Source organism: Petromyzon marinus, chromosome 17 (genome assembly GCF_048934315.1).
Source record: "Petromyzon marinus isolate PM22_M1 ecotype Great Lakes invasive population chromosome 17, UKy_Petmar_22M1.pri1.0, whole genome shotgun sequence".
In the NCBI taxonomy this organism is placed as follows: Eukaryota; Metazoa; Chordata; class Hyperoartia; order Petromyzontiformes; family Petromyzontidae; genus Petromyzon; species Petromyzon marinus.
In genome coordinates this window covers 14,041,871-14,066,415 of record NC_133683.1, presented here as the reverse complement: position 1 = coordinate 14,066,415, position 24,545 = coordinate 14,041,871, and the positions used below count along the sequence as shown (strand labels likewise).

The 24,545-nt window shown below is 45.5% G+C and overlaps 1 protein-coding gene across 4 annotated transcripts; it reads right to left on the bottom strand.

Moving 5' to 3' along the window:
• Positions 1 to 383: 383 nt before the first annotated feature.
• PRIMA1 (proline rich membrane anchor 1) lies at positions 384 to 24,545 on the bottom strand. Of its 4 annotated transcripts, none has more exons than XM_032956074.2 (5): positions 23,993 to 24,545; positions 17,729 to 17,831; positions 16,682 to 16,859; positions 14,528 to 14,660; positions 384 to 4,238 (listed from the first exon to the last, which is right to left on the bottom strand). In XM_032956074.2, exons 1-5 carry the CDS (start codon positions 24,106 to 24,108, stop codon positions 4,139 to 4,141), a joined length of 630 nt encoding a protein of 209 aa, XP_032811965.1. In that variant the 5' UTR covers positions 24,109 to 24,545; the 3' UTR covers positions 384 to 4,138. The 4 variants fall into 4 exon arrangements, with proteins under 4 accessions (XP_032811965.1, XP_032811966.1, XP_032811968.1 ...); XM_032956075.2 differs by having other exon boundaries at positions 24,045 to 24,541; XM_032956077.2 differs by having other exon boundaries at positions 23,933 to 24,023.

Here is a 24,545-nt window from a genome sequence, read left to right as displayed (position 1 = left end):
ATCGACAAAGAGAGTAGGTGGACCTAGGCGGCACACATCACTCAAAGGGTTGATGGCCAGGGAAAGAGCAGCGACAGTGACAGGCAAGGAGGGAATGCGCCTGAGAGGACGGTCACTTGGAAGATGGAGCGATGGAATCAGTTGAGGCGCAGGTGTTCAATGTGGAGTGTTACATCGCAGCCCCATGGGAGATGCTTCACGACGTTTGGGATATCTTCATCCAGCAGCGATGATGATGATGATGTGGTACAAAGCTCATTCTTGCTTGTGGCATTTTCTTAACATTTCATGTTCACGGATGTAACCAGGCCGTTGAAGTCAAAAGGCAGAACCGTGTTGTATGTGGGACAACTAAAGTGAAATACTACCAGCAGAATCTCACATTAAGGTAATGCCTCATTTTAATTTACACACGATAAAGATCTGATAGTATACATTGCTTTACAGTTTTCTTTGAACATATTTACAGGCAGGCATTTATGATATTCAACGAAAAGTAAAAAAAAATGGCTTAAGTTATGCTGCAAAAAAAGGTATAAAAAAGCATAAAGCACCTTTGTGCATATTCCATACATGGAGCGTGAGTTGTGTTCCAGCTAGCGATGGACAGACACCCGTGACAGATCACCTCTGCGGTTGGTTACATATATTTAGCGTGTACAAACATTGCGACGAGTTAAAAGTTCCATCATGATACGTTCGATTTTTCTTGCTAAAGAAGGACAAGTATGGCTTTTTTCATCGTTTGAACAATGATACGTGTTAATTATTCATAAGTGCTGAACGTGTACATTTAAACATAGCATATTGTTGCATATTGCTTCAAAACGATAGGTTGATTAAGACAAAGCTGTCCATCAAAGAACTGAGACCCATATATTATTTGGCCATATATTCAGTAAATATTAAATATGTTCACACGCACAACAGTTATTCTGCTTAATATTTTCGCTGTCTATTTTAAAACAGCCTTCATACATTCAGCAGTGAATGCTATACAGATTATTGCGTACAATGCCACCTTTGCAATTACTGTAGAACCCTTTATACAATTATGTTAGGGATATAGAAGTGTTAAAGCGTCACTGCGTTTATTTGTAATTGTAAAGCTGTCTGTTGTTGTCCTTTACAAGATGTGAAATTTTCTAAATAGCCCAGCTGTGTATGTCTCAACGTATCATTAGTGGGAGTCAACACGAGTCAAATATGCTGTACAAGGTATCGGATATGGGAGAAAAGATCTCAAAACATAAAAATGATATTGCCAAGTTAAAATAAAAAAAAATCTAATCACAATAAACAAGCTGGTGCTTTATACAGTTTAAACTGTAAAGATTGTGTAGAGTTTTAGTATATAAATAATGTTTGAAAATTTCTTGCCACATTAGCTTTGAAAAAAATGAATACTTTACACAATTTACAATGAGCATTTCCTCTAATGAATTGTATAAAGTTATCATGTACATGTTTGGCAAATGTACATTAAGTGGATAAATATATACGTTGAGGTTGAACATTAAGACCGCACCACGTTACAGATTGCATTTCCGTTGTAAACACGAATAGAGCCGGGGGTTCCCTGCGTGGCTTTGCACACCTCGAGTGGATGAGCTCCTCCACGAGGTCCATGGACCTCAGGACCCGACCCCACCCAGAACCACCGCGCCGTCTCCATTGTTAAACTTTGCGTCATGGCACAATTACAATGCAGGACATTACACAAATACTCAAGTACCGTTTGGGTTGGCATCTGTGTTCGGATGGTAGGAACTGATTTGTACCGAGATCTGGGACTGGGTTTTTTTTGTTGAATTATATACCTCGTGCTGAGAAATGTCCAGGTTTGGTGAAATAGTGGCAATCTTGGGTACAGTTGCTCGTCGCATATCTGACCAATTAACCGCCCACACCCAATGAAATGTTTGCACTTGGTGTGACAGTCCTTTTCTATAGATGTTCACAAATCCAAACGTGCCTATCATCCCTCCAGGTTAATTAATACGAGTACCACTTTGTGTGAAAGTCAACAGCAGTTGTCCGATGGAGAAACTCACCCCCATCATAGGAATGTGGAATTTCCATCATTTGCGTTTAGGGCTCTCAAAAGGAGATGAGCAACGCCTCAATGCTGATTCGAGCAATAAATCACTTGACATGTATCGTTAATCTCGCGCACACCCGCTTATAAAGCCACAGTTAAGCGTACTTAAAGCAGTCTTGAATTGTATATTTGTCCAATATCCTGTAATTTTACGTAGATGTTCTGATCGAGGGCTGTCACCTTTTCCACAGACCAAACCCGGGTATATTTGTCGGTCAGTCTGTTACTATCAGCACTGTGCAGTCTACTGTGAATAAAGTTCAACACAACACCACCAGATATCAGTGCAAATCAATTCCTGCCACAAACACACAGACGCCAATTCCCAAACTGTCTGCGCAGGTGGCAACCATTATTTCAGTTCCAAGCAAGTCGGAAATGTGACATTGTACTTCACTCATGATGCATTCCTCGCAATTGCAGCTACTCCAGCAGTCATACAAAGGATAGAGACAAATTATGAGCTTTCTTTTTCTCCGAGATGGAAAGAGACGTAAGTAACATTTCAGCAAGCTCACCTTCAGAATATCGGGTGAGCACCGGCAAACAAATTGTTGGCGCTTTCCTCCCATCGTAAAACAAAATTTCACCTTGATTTTCATAGCAGTTGGCAGGGGAGGCACAACTTTAGCTTTGTGTTACAATAGGAACGCGTTTCAGTGACACCGACGCACACACGGTTTCTAAGTACACACACACAGGCTCACAAATACGTACGCATACCCACGACGTCGGAGCAGCGGCGCAGCGACTCGCGTGCTGCAACGGTGAAGCCGGCAGCCTGCGATTGATTCCCCACCATGGCGATCATCGGTAGTGGCGATCTGAACCCGACCTAAGTCCCCTCCTCTCTTGGCCAACTCGCATCGACCGGCGTTGTGAAGTCTGGTTCAAACAACTCCCGTCACCAATATTGGCATGAGGGGGGCCTTCATTCAGCAGTGGTCTGCCACGTTTGAATATTCATATATTATTATCGCTTCTGACTCAACATGCGATTCTCAATGTGCACGCTCGCAGCCTTGAATGTCAATCTCCCTTTGTTGCCCCTTGTGAGAAGCGAGACTCATCAACCCGATTGTTAGCGGAATTTATTTTTTGTAAATGTTTCTTTTAGGCAAACTTTTAAAAGGCAGGCCCACTGTGTTTTCAGTAAGTGAGCAAAAATTGTTTAAAATGCTCATAGCTAGCAAATGAAAAAGATTATGACAAACTATATACGATGTCTCGCATGCTTGTTATTGTAGTCATATCTCATTTTCATGAAATCAACTGGGAAAGGTCAGGAACTATTTCAAGTCCCATGGTGAGTGGTGACCCTAAGCACATGCATTCTAAAAGTATTCACCCAGACATGTGTGAGCACATCAGGAAATGGAGAATGAAATCATCACTTTTGCAACAGATCATTGGCAAGCACTCTCCTTCCTTAACACTCATCGGCCACGGGAAAATACAGTCTCACAATTCAGCTCTTTGCCAAACACAAGTTATGGTTTATGGGCCAAACATGCTCAAGCAAGATTTCAGTTGGAAATTATTTCACTATGTAATCAGACTTGTGATTGGGAAAAAAACATCTAAGGAGGCATTTGAAGCACCGTGAACTTATATTGGAAGAACTCAAGTGGAAACGTGACGAAATTAAATCATTATTTATAACTCTGCTAAAAAGAAAACGAGGGGTATTTCCGCAGGCTTGACAGCGCATAAATAATGACAACTCAGGGCCACTTTCATATATTAAGCGGGAGGCAAAATACGTCGGCCTGTTCTGAGGATGGGAAAGCTTGGCACGGAGTCGTTTGAATGATTTATACACTGTACGCTCGGTCTGCAGAATTCATCCTTGACATTTCTTCAACTCGCATGCGTATTTGCACCATTCGTCAGAATGTCAGCCCTCGGGAAATGCCTTCCTTGACGGGCTCTCGTAAGTGCGAAAGGGCATCTAAGCGTCCTAGATGACAAGGCTATTGTGGCGAATCCTTATCATTGTCCTTTGACTTTTGTTTCGTGTGATTTTCTCTCTTCTGGTCAAGCTACAGTGTTGTTGGCTTCAGTAGTTTTGTCATCTGGCATTGGAGCTGCAGACTCAGCCTGGTTCCCTCCATTCTCCTCCTTATGTAACGGTTTCCTACAAAAAGATACAAACAAAACATTTGGAGCAAAAATTTGTGAGCGCGATAACAAAATGCACGCAATGTGTCCTGTGGTCCGTTTTGCCCTGGCAGAACACCCAGTATTCCACTCCCTCACTCGACGTCTTTCTCTTGATTAAATAACGGCAACCACTGCTCAGAAGCAAGATAATTTACAATGTAACACAGTGTCACTTTGGCAGTGGTTGAACGGTGATAGTGGTGTTTGATTATCAGCCATGGCTAACATCAATCGCAAGTAATACGTGCTTTGCCATTAAGTGAGCAATAATGGATAGCATATCATCATCATCATCATCCGTTATTTGCATTATTATTCGCCTAGTCATAATAATTATAATTTACATGGGAGTTGTTCGATCATAATTTATCACACTATTTCTGCATATAAATTACGCACTCCCAGAGGGCCTTGCGGTTGACAGGAAGTGGCAGGACAGATATATGAAAGAGATATATTCTCCACAAAGATGCAAATGGTTATCTTTACCACACTGGTGGTAGTGCAAATTATTGGATGAAGGGGGAGGGCCGAGGACCATCTCATAAATCACTCGCCACTGACCTTAGCCATAGATAGGAGTCAGACTCGATGGGCTTGGTCATTGCACAGGTGCGCTACCACTGCAACAGTACACCCTGCCTGGTCAATAACCAGTAATTATAACGCTCTTTACTTTTACACAAGGAAATCAATACATAATTGAATAGTGATGACATTTAGTATGAGAATTATATTCTATGGTGTATAATTATACAGGCTATTATACTAACATTGTTGTTATTCTTACTGAGTTTTTAATCTGGGTAGTTAACCAGATAATGAAAGTAGCTGGCACTGTGATCAGACATTGGATACAAAGATTTATTTATCAGATGATGAGAGTGGAATGAAGGGCAATGAGCGGTGGAGCACACAGACTAACTGGGAGATTACCAAACAATTAGGGCTCGAAGCAATTTCAGGGAAAGCTGCCAGGGTTCTGTAGATGGTATCGGCACAAATGGAATGGGTCAAGGCGAGGCTTACAATTCACATAATGGGTTACATGATTTTCAGAATTAAGCCAGACATGTGGGCTCAGGAGACATGGAGTTCACTCCAAGAAGCTGCGGTGGGCGGTTTTCCTCTGGGGGTTACGGTGGATGCACATTCTTTGCACCACCCTCCCCGATTGCTCAAATCCACTTGGCTTCGGTGTCTCCCAGGAAGATCCTTTCACCTGCACAAGTCCTAAAGATGCCGCTGTAGACTTTGAAAGTGCTGGGTCGTCAACCGAGGGACATTTATGATCTCCCACGCCTAAGCGAGCCACAATAAACACACGCCCAGCTGACTTAATGATCTCATTCCTCATGCAGTCGCAAAAACTGACATTTCCTCCACTTCCAGGGCCCCCCGTACATCACAGGCACCGTCGACAAGGCAATTACGGCACCCTCACAGTGCCTGGGCACTCCTGTCACGGTATTTGACAGGAGCCGTCATCGCGGGAAGATCTAGGGAAACAGGAAAACCCTGGCTTGACAGTAGCAGGCGCCGTGCTTGCCACGAGACGAATACCGCTACGCACCGCACCACGCGGCATGATTTGTCGGCATTTAAGTGCTTCTCGTGTCAATTAGCCGACTCAAGCAGTGACGGTGCACCCCGGCCCTTGCTGGGTGTACGGCTTTGCTTCAGTCTGTCGGTGCTTTTTGAAGGAAATCTCCTTCGTGAGTGATAAGCCAGCATTGTATTTAAAATAAACACACAAAGTGCCATATCCATATTCATTTGAGGCTGCATATTGAAGTTGAAGTATATATCGAGTGACAGCCAAACAAACGCCTTCTCAGGGCAGAGCTGGGCACGGCACCCGGGGAGCCGGTGATTGACACTTCCGAGACCGATGTTGGATGCCACGGCCGGCAAATCTCGCCGACTGCCGTGATGCCAATTTGCAATTACGCCATCGTACCATCAGTGGTAAAATATACAAAGGATGTCATAAAGTGTGCGTGTGTTTGTGTGTGTGCCAGTCATCTCAGTCAGTCAAGCCATGGCACCTGGGTCTGCCCCGTGACCTCTTGTCAATGCGTGTTCGACACTTCACGTGGCCTTAACGTGCACATAACTTGGCACAAGCGCCGTGGTGACGTCACCGTCACTTAGTGACGAATGGAGGTTGTTGTTGTGTTTGTATTTGTTTGTGTGTGTGGGGAGCAGTGGTGCTGGCCACCCACCCCCTCGTGTAACGTTCCGGCCTTCTTAGGTGCTCGCGAACAACACTTGCCCCAACAGTCTGTTAAGGCTATATGGAGATCTTTGTCTTGTGTTTTTGCTGTACATGAGATATGGTGGTCTGCAGGGCCATATTTGTTATAAAAACAATAAAGTCTAATATATGTCTAAGATGGATGATATTTTGAAGATATTTGAAGATAAAACTAATTTAATAGTGAGGTATAAATTTCGACCAGAACTACGGAATGGTCTTGTTCTTTATTGAATGAACGTGGTGATTAACAATGTCAGTTACTGGGAACGGACACCAATTCCACTCTGGCCTGAGGTGTGACAAAGGAAGATTCAATGCCCACAGGTGCACACTGAGATAACAATGCCAACGGTCTATCCAGGAAAGCCTCCCTGAGGCTCAACACAAAAATTTTCACGAGGCTCCTGCATAAGTAAGTCAGGTTAATGCCGTCTTTAAATGCCTTTGATTACCTGGAGAAATTTCAAACAAAAATGCCAATAATTTACTTTCAATACTCGAATATCAATTATTTACTGAAGAAAATCTCGAAGTCTCAAGCCTCTATTTTAGTGGACATGCAGTTGAATATTTAGATAATTCCATGAATGAGTAAAATGAGAAGCCTCAGCATACAAGTAAATCCCGTGAATATTCATGGGTGATGCCCTGATTTCCGCACAGATAGATTCGATCCACAGACACCCCATTAATTCAATCTATACGTGATGCAGCCCAATGCTGTACTTCCAGCTCCTGCAAGAGTTGAAGGGCGAAGCCAGGCTCGAGTCCTCCTTGGCTTTACAGATTCAATGACCATTGAATATTGTCTCAAAGCTTCAGAGGTAACAAACAAGGGTCAGCCCATTGCAGATGGCTTCACAAACCTCCCTCCATCTGTTTACCACATTCCAGGATTTTGGAATATTATCAAACCCACGTCGTCTACTCCTAACCTTTAAATAATAATTTGCGTCATTGTGGAGAATGTAACCAAACAAATAAGCAGACAATACATCTCCTTCCCATATATGTCCATCCACGTAAAAAAAGTTTTTTTTTACACTTCCTGTCCACCACCACCTTCTGGGAGTGCATACTTTCCTTGTGAATGGGCAATTCACCAACATTGGTTCCAGCAACCCTGACTGCTGATGAGATACTGCATGTTGAAAACGGTCCAACGTTTCCTTGTATTGATGCAATGCTGATGAAAAGAGGCACTCGCAGACATATGTGATGGGTCCAGTGGCTCGGGGGAGAGAGCACCGAGCCAGCACCGAGCCAGTACCGAGCCAGTACCGAGCCAGCACCGAGCCAGCACCGAGCCAGCACCGAGCCAGCAGCACTCAGGTCCCAGGCTCAAGTCGAGGATTGAGCCGCCTACGATTCGACTCAATGCTCGAGCAAAGCGCGAGGTCACAACTCGGCCACCGGTGACTGCATGAAAAGCCATGATAGTATATTTTATTTTACAGCTCTGAGAATGAAAAATATGATTTTGACTGCCATGCGAGATCATTTCTGCATAGCAGACTCTGCCGAGTGTGTGAGTGAAAACCGGTCATTTGAAGGCATGGGGAGGCGTTCATTCAGCAGTGGGTTGGCAAAGGGCTGTGAATTATGAATACATATGACATTATAATGACATCATTGTTTTATATTTAATGTCCATACCAATCCAGATTTTTGTAAGAAAAAAGCACTCACATTTACACCTTTGCTGCCTGAGTCATGTGGCATATTTTTAACAACTGCTGTAAGATAAATTGCTGTTACGAGCCAGGGTGTGTAGACCAGAGGTCACGTTGATACTCAGCAGTAGTTCTGTGAAATACCGTTCGCTAACATCGGGTGATGCAGCTGCTCTGCGAGAGATGAAAATGGACATTTCGTCTCCTGACATGATGCTGATAGCACGAATGCAAAAACAATCACAGAGACTAAACACATTAAAGAACGCATTCTCTCCTCTTACATCCCGAGCCGATATTTTGTTATGTTTCGTTCAGCACAATGGCAGTAGAGCACTGCATCCTATGTTCCCATTCACGCATGCTCAACCGTAGACGCACAGATTCTCGCATCCGCTGCTTTAGCCTCGTCCCAGGACTCCGCGTATTGCCTTGGCAAGTGCGCTGAACAAAGCACGCGGCAATAGAAACGTCCCTTCCGGTGCGGTGACTTGTCAAGCAAAATGCAACCCCTGAAGGGCTTGGGATTTTTGCAGAAGCAAAAAAGCGAGGGTTTTGTCCTTTTTTGTTTTGTTTCAAGATGCAGAAAACAGCGCTAGAGCATGGCGACATGTCATGGTGCAGTACTGCTCGTTTCTGTGGCAAAAATCTCCCACAAACTGCTGGGTAAAGTTCCCCAGGTCTGTTCACTCTTTTCCTTTACAACTTTGATGGCGCCGTTTGTTACTGGGTGCTTTACGTTTTAAGCCTTGGGGCCTGTGCTCAGGAATTGTATATATATTTTAAATCTCATCTAACACGCTGCACACGCAGTGCAAATACAGTAAGAAAGCCCAAGGTATCCATATTTATCCTGCACAGATCTGGTGGGGGAAATGCAGACGACAAAAAAATAATCATAGCCCATGGTTGATCCACTGTTGAATAAAAGCCTCCCCACGCCGTGTCATTCCTTAGGGTTCTTTGACCAGACTTGACCACACTGGTCAGCGCAGGTTGAAGAGGACAGCACAGGACCGTTTCAGATATCACTCACGACTGATGTTTGGATGAGGCCAGACATTGAGGTGCACTAACCACGACGCCACCACTCCCCCCCAAGTGCAGATTAGTGAGCATCTATTTAAAACCCATGTGAGGGATGGTGGCAGAGTGGGCGCTAATAGAGTACACATTAGGAAATGAAAATCCATGGGTTTATTTTTTAGAGAGATTTCTAAAATTATGGAACCGAGATACAATTCCCATTCAAAGCTCGTGGCAATAAACATGACTTCCTATCGCGTGTTGAGATACATGAACGTGAACATACATTCAGTTGACTTAATGAATGCGGATCTCACCCAAGTTCTCCCCAAACTTGGTATCAGGTAACATGCACACCACCTGCACGGATGCAAGGCATTTAGAAGTGCATTTCAGCTGCCATCATTTAAATCTATTCTCACAAAAAACGTCATGCTGCCAAGTGTATTATATATTGGCCTCATGCGAATAGGCTTTGTATTGATTGCCTGCGCAGAACAGCCTGCTATTTTTTACTGCAGTAAACCAAAGTCCAGTTGGACAGCAGATCAAACATCTGAGTTCATTATGGAATCTGAAAATGCTATTTCCAAAACAATAATACATTCTAAAACTTTATTACAAAATGCCAGACACTTTGGAGTGTTCTCTCTGTGACGATGCCCGTGTCTGCTCTATTCATATGCAGATGCAGGCTGCTACAATTAAAATGAAGAATTGCCTGAAAGTGCAACTGACATTAAGATATTTATGGGCAGTGCAATACGCAGCATTTTCCATGTGGACTGCATTTAGCACATTTAATTATGTTATCTGCTTCCTTTAGAGAGGGACATTTTTTGACATAATTATTTGATCAAGACAAATAAGTGGCTGCCACGCACATTATTTTCTCTGCTAATGGGACCTACCAAGAACCTGCTACAACATATCATCTACCGACATTTAATTATAGCAAACCCTTGTTTGTGTTGGGGGATCAGTGCACCCCAAGTGCGACCTTTTCACACGCACTCACTCCCACGTCCTTTTGTTACTAATAATCGCGTGCCACCGTTATTAGAGAGGAGTTCAAAAGCGGGATGACGCATAGCTCCGTGTTCTGTCCTTGAGATGCGTTTCGGGACGATGCTTTGCTTTGCCGTTCGTCGGCAGGGGAGGCGACGTGCAGTGGCGTACGGCGGTGGTGGTGCCCGCAGCAGCAGCAGCGAGGTTATGCGCAACTGACAGTGTGCTTAGTATCGCTGCAACTCACCTGCAGCAAAACCCCGGACCCCCAGGAAAACCTCAGCCACGGCCAGCCTTGTGGCTACGGGCCACGCCCAGGTAGGCAAAACAGACATGGGGCACTGTTGCGCAATTCAGTTATAAAATTATGAGTCTATTTCTAATCAAGGCAATGTGATTTCCAGCCCAAATGATCATTGAGGCGGTGCTCATCTACTGGTGGAAATTTCACATTCCTATAGTGGGGGCGAGTCTCCCCATAGGACACCTACTGTTGACTTCCACACAAAGTGGAACGAGTTTTATTGATCCCGAAGGGCTGATGGGCCCAGTCAACCCTTAATATTCCTACTGCGAGCCTCCCATGATCCCGCTGAGCCGCCTGGCCAGTGACCCTGTCTAGATACGGTGGCTCTGAGCCCCAAAACACACAGACAACGTCTGTGTCAGAGCATTCATGAAACATGTCTACAACAGATGCAGGCAGAAGACAAGGTCATATTAATGTTCTGTGCACAATTAGCAGGGGTCACGATGTCTGCATTGAATGGCTACTGTCACATGGGACCCAGGGCACTCAATAGCACAACGCATGTATTTGCAACTAATCAATCAACCAAGGAAGGCATCAATCAAGAAAGACTGCCAAACATCTGACAAGTGCGACATCCAACCACTGCAAAGCTATGAGACCGGTTTGTCAGTACCCTCGCTCCAAACGAAACCCCCCTCCCCCGAATCTCAAGGACACAACACACTCAGGTTTATTGGTTTGGTTGTGGCAATGCTTTGACATTTTAAAATAAAGTATTAAAATAAAGAAAACAGCTCTTGAGAGTTCAGACTGGACCGGCAGTGGCTCAGCGGAGCGCAAACGTGGAAAGTGCAGCTGCCCTCTGCCACCCTGTTGTCATCTTGGTCAGGGTAACAACGTTGATTGTGGTGATCACAATCATACACATGGGAATTTAACAACGTTGATTGTGGTGATCACAATCATACACATGGGAATTTAACAACGTTGATTGTGGTAATAACAATCATACACATGGAAATTTAACAACGTTGATTGTGGTAATCACAATCATACAGATGGGAATTTAACAACGTTTATTGTGGTGATCACAATCATACAGATGGGAATTTAACAACGTTGATTGTGGTGATCACAATCATACACATGGGAATTTAACAACGTTGATTGTGGTGATCACAATCATACATATAAAAATTTAACAACGATGATTGTGGTGATCACAATCATACACATGGGAATTTAACAAGATTGATTGTGGTGATCACAATAATACACATGGGAATTTAACAATGTTGATTGTGGTGATCACAATCATACAAAAGGGAATTTAACAACGTTGATTGTGGTGATCACAATCATACAGATGGGAATTTAACAACGTTGATTGTGGTAATAACAATCATACACATGGAAATGTAACAACATTGATTGTGGTGATCACAATCATACACATGGGAATTTAACAACGTTGATTGTGGTGATCACAATCATACACATGGGAATTTAACAACATTGATTGTGGTGATCACAATCATACATATAGGAATTTAACAATGATGATTGTGGTGATCACAATCATATACATGGGAATTTAACAACGTTGATTATGGTAGTAACAATAATACACATAGGAATTTAACAACGTATTTGTGATGATCACAATCATACACATGGGAATTTAACAACGTATTTGTGGTGATCACAATCATACACATGGGAATTTAACAACGTTGATTGTGGTAATCACAATCATACACATGGGGATTTATCAACGTTGATTGTGGTAATCACAATCATACACATCGGAATTTAATAACGTTGATTGTGGTAATCACAATCATACACATGGGAAGTTGACAACATTGATTGTGGGTGATCACAATCATACACATGGGAAGTTAACAACATTGATTGTGGTAATTATTGTGGTCATTATTTTGGTTGGCATTGCAAAAATTTCTCCAAGCAAAGGTGAAGGGACATCAAGTGGTAGGTGGCAACAGGCACATGTGTGGTGACACGACCCAGTGGTCGTGCATTCGCCGCTTGTTGCAGAGATTCGTGGTTCCCTCCTGGAAGCCTGCCTTGGTTAATACTGGCGGTGCATTAACCATAAAATATATATTTCACTTTTAAACACTTTGCAGGAAAACAGAAAAAGTATTGACATTTAAGTGAGGCTTTCCTTGATAAAAAAAAGTTACATTATTACTTTGGAGAATGTTGGTTGGCCCAGCATTGTTACTTTCAGTAATGAACGTAGAAATGTACCCGGTTATATCACGCATCTATTTAATTATTTATTCATAGCTTTGTCCCCAAAATGTACCTAATTGTATCATTTAATTTATATGATGTATTCATCCAAATATCTCCCACAGCAATGCATTCCTTCATGTCAGAGAACAGCCCACAGAAGCTAATGTCACAAAGCTACCTTTGAGATCCCTTCAAGTGACCTCTGATCTATGCAGAGGTCGCTTGAAGGCACTTTGCCGTCCACTCTACCGCGTTGCATGAAAATCTATTTCTCAAAGCTGGAACTTAGGCAAAAGTGCAGACCCAAATTTAGTAAGATTTTTTTTTTTAGTTCAAACATTGGTGACCAATTTAAAGCTTTCGTGACTGCAATGATTCATCTTCTTTGGTTCTTTCGGTAAAGTCACGTAGAATGAGAATAAAATTATAAATTGATAAAATAAAATAACACAGAATTTTATTGTGTTATTTTATTTTATCAATTTATTATTTTATTCTCATTCTACGTGACTTTACCGAAAGAACCAAAGAAGATTGGTGACCAAGTTGAGACGTCAACTCTCTCCACCCGAGGACCCGGTTTGATCACAGGCACCTGCCTGGATTCAAACTCAGGAACTCAGCAATGCCTGCTCTGTGCTCTGACCCCTGAGTCACCTGGCTTCCTCTAGTTTACTCAGTGTGTGGAATTAAAAAATGTAAACTCATCCCATCTGTAATTAATGTGGATAGCCTGCTAAACGACTCAATGAGAGCCCATGGGAATCCTCTGCATCGTCATTGAATGGTTATTGTTATGGCTTTTTTCCAAAAGAATGATCCTATTCTCACAACTGTGACAAATGTAATGTGGCAACATTCAAATATTTCCATAATTGCAGCAAGGCAGGGCCTGGAATGTGTTGTCTCTATACTTGTCTTCGATGACGTAGATAATTGTGCATTAAAAACAAACAGCTCCTAGTAAATTTGCCTTCACAAAGTTATTTTGAAAATGAAAGCTTCATGAATATTCATATGGCACACTTTGTCCACGCTATCCAGACTACGCAGTCTTCAGTGTTTGCATGAAACAGAAACAACGACAATAGTTGTCTTGTGCATAGACTTCTCCTTGCCATACGGAATGGGGAATTTCCACCACTGGCTCAGGGCTGTAAACAGGCAATGCTCATTTGAGCAGGAAATCACTTTGACTTTGAGAGACAAGGAAGGCCCTCGGTTGACTGCCTGCAATCCGGTAATTTCGAAGTTGATGGATCAGATAGATTTGTGAAACTCCTGAAGCACTGGGCTAGCAAGGGGTCCAGGAGATACTAGCAGCACCGCACTGCGCTTATTGAATGCATCTGTGCAGAATCTTGTTTTCCCTTCTATTGGTGCGTTTTATCTGGGTTCTCTGGTTTCCTGCCATACACAGAGCACTCTTTACAAAAATAAACTGTCCAAACCTTCCCATGTAGAATCCGCCTGAAAATAGTCTTAACATTCAGTGAGGTTTTCTTGAAAAAAATATTGACATCGTGATTATGGGGAATGTGGGTGCAATGGTCAACGCACTGCATGATGAACCTGGCAACTTGAGTTTGATCCCCTGCCACGATTAACTTCAGTGGCGAGTGACATCTGAACCGATCCCAAGTACCCCCCCTTCACCGCGCTGACCAGTTTGGTGAAGCATAGTTCAAATAATGACTGACACAAGGTGCCTTCATACAACAGTGCGTTGACAAAGGACCTTCATTATTACTGTAATGGTAATTTTACAATTGTTGGCTTACCTCCGGATGGCCTTGTAGCAGATGGTGACCAATAGGATGATGGCTAAGAGAATCACGCCACCCACCACCAGGAAAACGACCAATTCCAGCCACTGGCTGTCTTCTATCACAGGCCCTCTGGTTGGGTTTGGTACTAAATTGAAAACAGAATAAACATGCATGGAGTAACAATCACAGACTGTGCTCTTGAAGGGCTGGGGCTTGAGCATGGTTGCAGCAGTGAACGTAAAAAAATAACTTAACTTAAGCACGTTAACATCGCGCAGTAAATTACTGAAAATTGTGGACGACGGTACATTTTGCGTTGTGTCCTCGTGGAAGGTCTTAGTTTCTATTCACCTGCCATGACCGGCCACACCTGTTGTGTACATTACTGTGGACCTCATCGTCCCAAATCCCAACTCGCCAACACTCACCAAATCCATCGTTACTTACTTCAGCACAGCAGGGTAATGCGTGTGTGTATTCCCGTGGGTTTTCAGCTGTCAAGTGGCATATTGCAAGAGCCTTGTTACAAGTTCCGCACGTCAGGAACAAAATTAATTATGGCCTAAACCGAGGGAGTTCACCTCATCAATCACATATGTGGTGCCTTGTCAATAAGCTAACCACACTTTTAGCTGTGCTGGGAAATCCATTTATGTAATTAAATCAGAGCGAAAAAAATCATGGAATTCCTGCTTCAGGAACATTTCCCATGGTAGAAACATTCTTACCGATTAGGGTACAGGCACTGAAATGTGATGTCCCCTGCTGACCTGTCAGCCCTCTCTCAGCAGCTGAACCAATCAACATTTCCACTTCTTTGTTTCAGTATTCAAATGTACATTATTTGAAGACTATAAACAACAGAAACAAATTAGGCGTTGTTGTTAATTTCCATAATTTTGAACTTATACGATACATTCCATGTCCACAATAAATAGCATATAAGCATGCAAGGAGATACACTTTATTAACAAAATGCTTTAAAAGGTATCCACATGTTGCCGCATAATTTGCACAGAGATTAGAGTGATCATGGGAATCGTACATTTGAGATGCGGAATTACACTCAGCAGCATCGTGCGCATTCAAATTCACTCTTTAAAAAATATTACCACAGAGTGAACCTTTATATTTGGCCGGATGAAAACAATCTTTGCCACCCCACTTGAAATGATTAAGCGATATATCTGGTCTGCGCCCATGGACTTCCCGTGCATGTATAGACACATATGCCTCACACAAAACCCCCATCCATATAGCCATGTGCCAAGTGATATTATCCAGCGCATATTAAAGCCAGCATGGCACATAATGGGGTGGTGCGCTCGGGTCCACGTTTAACTACAAAATTAGGTGCTAATATAAGACCAAGTCACCCTCAGGGAGGCCCAGGACAAGTTCAGATATCACCGACGGTTAGCCATGGCTGAGAATCAATTTGGCAGTAACCTGGTTGAGAGAACAGTACGCTAACCACTCAGCCACTGCTCTCCAAAGCCATATGCGCACACGTTGGTAATGCACAGTGACGTGCATAGGGTGGCGCAATAGACCCGGGTTTGATTCCCGTGTAGGGGTGCCTTTTCCGTGTGTACTCTATGTTATACCCCTGTGATGCGTGGATCCCTCTGGGATTCCCCATTCCCTCCCATAGCTAGAACACGCAACGTCAACGGTGGTGGCCAAATATCCCAATGTAGCAGGACCCGAGTGAAAACGTATCTTCGAAATCAGGGTCGCTTTCCCGGATAAATAAGCAATTATACTTTTATTTCATATAGAGGGACAAGATATGTCTAACTTTTCACGTGCTTATTTCTGGTACAACCGGACTGATGATTATGTTGTGTTCGGACCCATATTAACTCGAGTGGGTCCTTGCCTATTGCATCAGGCCAGTTCACCAGTATTGGCTCAAGCAAACCTGACCCTGCTGATGAGACGCTGAATGTTTTGACTCCGTCCAGAGTTTTCTCGCGTTAACCAACGCTGCCCAAGTCACGCACTCCACCAAAGCCTTGTGGCAGATGTGTTCAGGAGGCATACTGGCTGCTGATTGATCTTGTTACTTTATGTTCTTCACGATGCCGCTCGTGATGGCTGCGCGCTATTCTCACGATTATTCTCATTGTACGCGGAGGCGTTGGCATGGGGTTGAATACTCACGGGGAAGTTGTGGTGGTTCCCTGGACTTGGGTTTGCGCAGAGGCGGTGGTGGAGGCAGCGGGGGCGGCGGACTGATCATGCACAGGCTCTGGCAAATGCCGGCACTGTCGCCGCCGCTCTCCGTCCTGGAGAATTCTCGGCCACCCGGCGACCCCTGTGCCTGCTCAGCTTTAACCACCTTGGAACAGCAGCAGCAGCAGAAGCAGTCAGAAGTGGTCATGCAACAGGAGGGCGGGTGCTTTATTCGGCTTCAAGGCCGGTGCTAGGTGGGCGCTGGGCTGGGCTCTGCGCCACCAAATGTCCTTGGCACCACCCAAGTTCAGCCTCCTCTGTGGTGAATCATTGTCACGGTGGCTCCCCATTGTGACAGCTTTAGTGCCCCCCCCCCCCCCCCCCATCAGAGAGGAAAGAGTCACAGAATAAAGAGGAAGTCTTTGAACAGCAGTAGGGAGTCGGTAGCATGGATGGTCGTGGGAGGAGATTTTAGACCGGAGGGGCAGCAGAGAAGAAGGTACAATCTCCCAATGAGTGGTGCTTCACGGAGAGTTTTGAGAGAGGTCTTGGTCATTCAAGCAGAGAGCACGTGGTGAGGAGTGCAGAGAGACAAGAGGGGCGAGAGATAGACTAGGTTCGCGAGAGAGTCCTGTACACACCTCCTAGCTAGTCGGTAAAGGTTTACACGAATTGTCAAGGCTTTGATTGGTTGAACAGCCCAGCCTCGGAGCATCAAACATTTTCAAATAACGTTATGGCCGTGCTGGGTTTCAGTGCCGCCATGGACAGCTGCGCCGTCGCGACCGGCCCTTCCACGCTCATGAGATGGCCGTAATCGTGCAGATTCAGCGCACGTGTTGGTGTCAACACTCACAAGTGCGGACATGTTAAATGGGCGAATGATGATTGGCTCCTCGCGTGTAGCCACCATTCATGTCTAGGATGAGCAAGCTTGAACGCGAATCTGTTATCGAGTGGACGGAGGGCATGAAGTGTGATTAGAATGACTGCGTGGCTGCTATTAACAACAGCAGTTGTAAAGTTGTTACTCACTTGGAAAACTGCGACCAATACGGCCACAGTGAAGTGAGCCGACAAGACGGGCCAAGAGACATGTCTGGGATCCCAAGCCAGCATTCCGACAGTGGGCAGGAGTCTGGAATATTCACAAAGTATTGTTACTCAAGACGACAACAGCCACAACAATAACAAAGCCGGACCAACAACGTCAGGGACATCCATCCAACTCGCCCTGATTGCACAAAAACAAGCAGGTCTGTGGAAAAGCCATAACGGAATTGCAGAAGAGGCATCGCGTTTCCCCTCCGCTACAAATCACTTCAAATCGTACATCCACATGCAGCAGTCACTGTGTCGTGTCTCCGCAGTGTTTAACGTGCACCCTCGGAGCCCGGGCAGACGCTGCCCATTACTCATTTCGTTTGAAAGGTTGCTGCCCATCTCCCTATCCACTGCTGGATGAGACCAGAAGCCCCTCTGGGGACACCTGGGATATCAATCCACTGCACTTTTGTCTGGATCTCGATTACCCCTGGGATGTCTCGCGTTGTTCCAGTCTACGCGCCAGGGAGTCGCTGCAAAACGACTCGTACGGCTGGATTCGCACGCCGTGCAGGTTGTCGGGGTTGTCTAACCATACTTCACCACGCTGGTCTGTGCGGGTTGGTGAAGGCGGGGGTTGCAGAAGTGCAAGCGTAGATGTAATTGAATATATGCGGCGACATACATCCCACGTGCCGTCAACTTAGTCAAGAAGCCAGCTCATCGTGGCGAGGGGAGTCAGCGCTGATAGCATCTTCTTACTGGACTCACGCTGCTACGCCCCAAAGCCACTCTCCTCCTGCCACTGCTCATGAGTCCAGTCGGATGAAGCGAGGGCGGTGGCACAAGGCTGTCGACCAATAACCCAGCTTCCCTTGGAAGCCTTGCGGTCTTTATGGGCTCTTTCGCGGTTTACCCATTAAGAAATAAATAAGCCAAAACAGCAGACTCCTTCTCATAGCTATCCCTCCACATTCAAAAATAAAATAAAAAATTTGGGACCAGTTACGAGACTCAATGTCTCACCAGCAGGGTGAGGATTGCTTGTCACTATGCTAGTGGCCTGCCACGTGTGGCTGATGGCATGTGTGAAACACACTTTTTTTGTATGTGGTGGGACAAATATGTAAAGGAGGCATGTTGTCCGCTTATTCGGAGTTACACTCTCCACAGTGACGCTCGTCGTGTTATGGTTAAACACACGGTACCGATCGCCCCACAACGTGGCACGTCTCCCACGTGCCACGAGCAAAAGTGCGACGGCGCCGTGACGCCACAGAACGAGTCCGTGACGCCATGGAGGGACTGCGTTTGCGTGAGCCCTAATGTAACCTGATGGGAAGCGATGCCGCACAATGAACAACCAATGGAAAGCGTCATTATGGGCTCCAGCATGAGAACGAACTTTACGAGTTTGAGCATGGGATTTATGACGGGGTCGAGCGTTGAATCAAAATCGCTATTATTTCTATCGATTCGTGTTCCGTAACTCCATATATGGACAATTGCACACCCAGGAAAACCATATTTGGGCATAACACACCTAATTTTCAATATCATTATGTATTCCTCCTTATTTCACGAACTCATTCTATCCTTTAGAGCACCGCGTGGCTTCTCCCCCAGAGGGATTAAACTCCTCGCGCCCACCTCCCTCACCCTGTGAGGCAAGGAACACCACTCCCATCCAGCAACAAGGAATACCACTCCCATCCAGCAACAAGGAATAACACTCCCATCCAGCAACAAGGAACACCACTCTCATCCAGCAACAAGGAATAACACTCCCATCCAGTAACAAGGAATACCACTCCCATCCACCAACAAGGAATACCACTCCCATCGAGCAACAAGGAATAACACTCCCATCCAGTAACAAGGAATACCACTCCCATCCAGTAACAAGGAATAACACTCCCATCCAGCAACAAGGAGCACCACTCCCATCCACCAACAAGGAATACCACTCCCATCCAGCAACAAGGAGCACCACTCCCATCCACCAACAAGGAATACCACTCCCATCCAGCAACCAGGAACACCACTCCCATCCAGCAACAAGGAGCACCACTCCCATCCAGTAACAAGGAATACCACTCCCATCCAGTAACAAGGAATACCACTCCCATCCAGCAACAAGGAATAACACTCCCATCCAGCAACAAGGGATACCACTCCCATCCAGCAACAAGGAATAACACTCCCATCCAGCAACAAGGAATACCACTCCCATCCAGCAACAAGGAATAACACTCCCATCCAGCAACAAGGGATACCACTCCCATCCAGCAACAAGGAATAACACTCCCATCCAGCAACAAGGAATACCACTCCCATCCAGCAACAAGGAATAACACTCCCATCCAGCAACAAGGAATACCACTCCCATCCAGTAACAAGGAATACCACTCCCATCCAGCAACAAGGAATAACACTCCCATCCAGCAACAAGGAATACCACTCCCATCCAGTAACAAGGAATACCACTCCCATCCAGCAACAAGGAATAACACTCCCATCCAGCAACAAGGAACACCACTCCCATCCAGCAACAAGGAATAACACTCCCATCCAGCAACAGCGGGCGCGGTGGCGGAATGTGCTAACTCGGCCAACCGAGCTTGATTTCTAGCAAAGGCTCACTAACATCAGTGACGAGTTATGGATATGTTATTTATTTTCTATGTATTAAGTTTCTTTGCCCAGGAAAGGCTGGGTAAACAAGCGTCATGAACTCGTTGTATCGATCCCGAAGGGCTGATTAGCCGAGTCAACCCTCAACCTTCCGACTGTAAGCCTCCCGTGATCCCGCTGAGCCACCTGGCCAGTGGCCATCTAGATAGGGTGGCTCTGAGCACCAATACATGTCGTGACTTTTTCAGGAGGGTCCTGACAATTTATCTCAGTAGGGAGGGGGGCGATAATTACTACGTATATTCCAATGGTAGACCAGGATGCCGTCACACAATGGCCTTACTCTTGCGAATGACGCCACGGGATATTTAACGTCCACTCTGAAGCTGATGGCACAGATATTTTATGAATAAACCTTTACTGCCATCCCCCTTCACCAACCCACATTGACAAATGCAGTGATTTATAGTCAAACAACTTCTATGACTGACACGCAGTGGCGAGGCGTTGATCCAGCAGTGGATTAACATGGTTGTAAATGCATAATTTGTATAATTAAATAAGCGCTAATCTAAACAGACATGTGTTTTTCAGCTTACACCATGAGTATACACCAGATATATAAGCTGCATCACATTAGCATCGTACAATAATACCCTGTCTGCAATCTAAATAAATAATGTATAAATACATTCATGTTGTTTTTACATCTCTGCACACTTTATATATACATGCTATCATGCCTTGTCCTATCGGCCTTCAATACCAACCATTATCGACCAGTATTTATTTTAACAATTTATCTCCCGACCAGTTTCGATAGATATTTTGTAATCCACCGGCAGGCGGGCTTGTTGCTACAATGTTATTAGATGTTACTGTCAAGAGCTTTACTTCCCAACGACAACACAAACAATAAATTAAGTATAAATAATAACCTCAATGCATGGTCGTGGATGGACAATAACCCATGATGACGCGTTTTTAGACGTTTAAACACCGAGTTTCGTCTCACGATCCTGGTACGATGGGTGACCCTCCACGTGTGGAACAGCTGTTGCGGACTGCAGCAGGGAGCTGCACTGTTATTCGAGGGCAGAACAATGTAATCCATCGTTGTGTTGTACCCTACTACATACCACACCGTCTATGCTCCCCACCGTCACCCACCCGCACTGGCCAGCATGGTGAAGTATGGTCAAACAACACCGACGCCGCGTGTACATTATCTTAACAGGAGTCGGGGAAAATACATTGAAACATGTTCTCAAAGGCTACAAAATATGTTTCGTGCAAATAATTGTCTTTGGGCCATTGCAAAACAATAAATATTAATTATCTTAAGGGCGCAAAGCTCAAACGTGTGCACAGAGTTGGTTTCAGAGTGGTATAGATGCCTCTACCACCCTGCACGCAACTGCGCGCAGGGTTATGCAATGCTGATGCCGATAGGGCCTTTGCTCACCAGCATTGGTTTAACATCAGAATATTTATACTGGAGGAATCCAATGCGCTCTAAAGGTCTTTTTCACAGATGTCCAGGAGCGGCACGTCAGAACGTCACCTCGCCAGGTAAAGCCCACTCAGCCATTAGCTTCTTATTCAGAAGCTTATCACGTGGATATTTACAGCGACAACATCACCTAAACCGCAAGTTTAAGCAAACGTGACTCTCACTTGTTTAATTAAACTCGTACACTGTAATTACACTTGTATAATTACACGTGTTTATCCAGGAACGCTTCGCCGAATCTCAGGACTTGGTCACGGGGGGGGTCCTGCCAAGTTTTGGCAGGAGGAGGCTATGATCGTGAGAGATTTGTAATCCCAATTGAGTAATTTGCGCGTAATCGTTCGAATGTTGACGAATGCAGTCCAATTTCGATTTGAAGCTTTCGTGACTGCAAGGATTCATCTTCTTTGGTTCTTTCGGTAAAGTCACGTAGAATGAGAATAAAATAATTAAATCAAATAAGACAATAAAATTCTCACGACGTTTCGGCCACAACACAGAGTAGCCTTCATCAGGTGAAAGAACAGAACTGTCGGGACGACAGTGCTCCAATGGCCGAAACGTCGTGAGAATTTTCTTGTCTTATTTTATTATTTTATTCTCATTCTCCGTGATTTTACCGAAAGAACCAAAGAAGATGAATGCAGTCCACATGACGCCCGCACACAATGGCTTCTCGCGAGAGACGTGAGGGCACCTTTAGCGGCGTGCACTCTGAAGCAGTGGATGCACCACGGGGCGCAAGTGACCAGGGAAACCGCTGGGATCCAACCGGGATCCCTGCAACAAGCGGCGAACGCGCTCCGGCTGGGTGCCTTTGCTGAGTCGACGCTGAATATTGAAACGGGTACAACGCTTTCTTACGTAAAAAAAAATGCAGTTGAAAAATGTACCCCCAGAACATCGTGCGGCCGGTGGGGGTGTGTAAAAAATACTTTGTTTCATGCGGAGCTATTGTGGTTCTCGGTTCGCAACTAGAGCGTGGGGTTTGATCTGACGTCCGCTCACATCTCAATAACTTTAGATCAGCGGTTCTTAATCTGGGGTGCACGCACCCCCTGGGGGTGCGAGATACCCTTTCTGGAGGTGCGAGACATGGCCACATTTGTTTCAGAAAGTAAATCATCGAAACACAAATTTAGCACGGGCACGTAAGTGCAACTACTTTGTTTCATCAAACTCCTATGTATTCATTAATATCAAACAAATTCATGATTGAGAATCAAAGGGGGGCAAGGCTGCAGTAATGGTTAAGAACCACTGCTTCAGAGGCGGCAACGTTTACACGCAGAGGCATGAATGTTGGACACTTTGCATCAGAGATGGCAAAAGAATGAAGGACACACCCCGTGAGCTAAGGCATGGGGAGTTTGTAAGGATTCGATGAAAACATCAACTTTTCTCAACGGACACCTTTAAATACAATTTTTTTTCAATTACCAACAACAAAGATCTCCCGCGTATCCTACACAGGCTCGTGGGCAAGTGCTGTTAGCGAGCGCCTATTGCCACTAGGCACCAGCGCAGGAGGAGTTGCTGTGGGCAGAACCGCGCCCAGACACACCAGACGACACTCATGCGAGACAAGTAACATTACGCGCGTTGTGATTGTTTACTCGACTATTTCACTTTCTTTCTGAACTGCTGGCCGTTAAAATAGCCGTACTTTAAACTGGCACGCATACATACAAAGGCCCCCTACCGCCACTATAGCCTGAACAGACTCTCGGGGCAAGTGCTGTTAGCTAGCGAGCAGGAACGGCACGCGAGAGGGTCGGTGGGTGGTCAGCACCACGTCCGGCCGCCTTTTTCTCCCTAGTGACGAAATTGATACACGGCACAAGGTACTCGGTTGAGGTTGAGTCGATCTAGGGGAGACCCAGGACAGGTTCAGATAATCATCACTGGTGTTGGTCGTGAGCGAGAATCAAACTCCGGTCTCCGAGTTCGTATCGCAGCGACACAGCGTTACGCGCACATGTAGAAGCACACAGACGTACAAACACACAAACACAGACGTACTAACACACACACACGGATACACGCACATCGGAGATAACGCGCTCTCAGCGGCGTGGTCGCGGCAAAGTTATCCGTCCCTTGCGCACCGCGAGGAAGACACCGAGCGCCCTCTTCCTCCTGCAGCATGTCCCCGCTTACTGGCTGGGCTGCGAGGGAAGAGGCTCCTGGATGCGTCAACTCGTCCGCCAGGTCCCAGCGGCATGGGGCGTCCGCGGCCGTTGCGCCTCGCCGCGATCAGCAGCAGTGTCCGACGCGCTGGGCGCGGGACCTCCGGCAGCCGCCTGCGCGGCCCTGGCAGCGGCGTGGCGCTGACTCCATCGGGCGCATCATCTCCGCTGCGCCGAGCCGCCGCCGCCGCCACGACCAAGACGGAACCCACCCAAAACAAACCGGCAAACAAACGATGCGCGGAAACCCCACAACCAGACGCGCGCACACACACACACAAAATCAAGAAATTGAATCTAAAGGGCCAGAGGAGACGCCATCCCTCGGTGCGGTCAAGCACTCGCGAAAGCACAAAGCGACCAAACAACAAATGTGAGTGCGCTTCCACAGAACGCGCCGCGCACCCCGGCGCGGCTTAGCCACGCGTGTCACCTTGGGGAACCATCAATTATTCAGATGGTTCATGCTCTC

Bases quoted from the DNA above. Each gene is read 5' to 3' on its own strand.
- PRIMA1 (XM_032956074.2), bottom strand. From the start codon at position 24,108: ATGCCGCTGGGACCTGGCGGACGAGTTGACGCATCCAGGAGCCTCTTC. The intron at 16,860-17,728 runs GTGAGTAACAAC...TGCTGTTCCAAG, and splicing joins TATTGGTCGCAGTTTTCCAA to GTGGTTAAAGCTGAGCAGGC. The intron at 14,661-16,681 runs GTGAGTATTCAA...TTTTCAATTTAG, and splicing joins GGAACCACCACAACTTCCCC to TACCAAACCCAACCAGAGGG.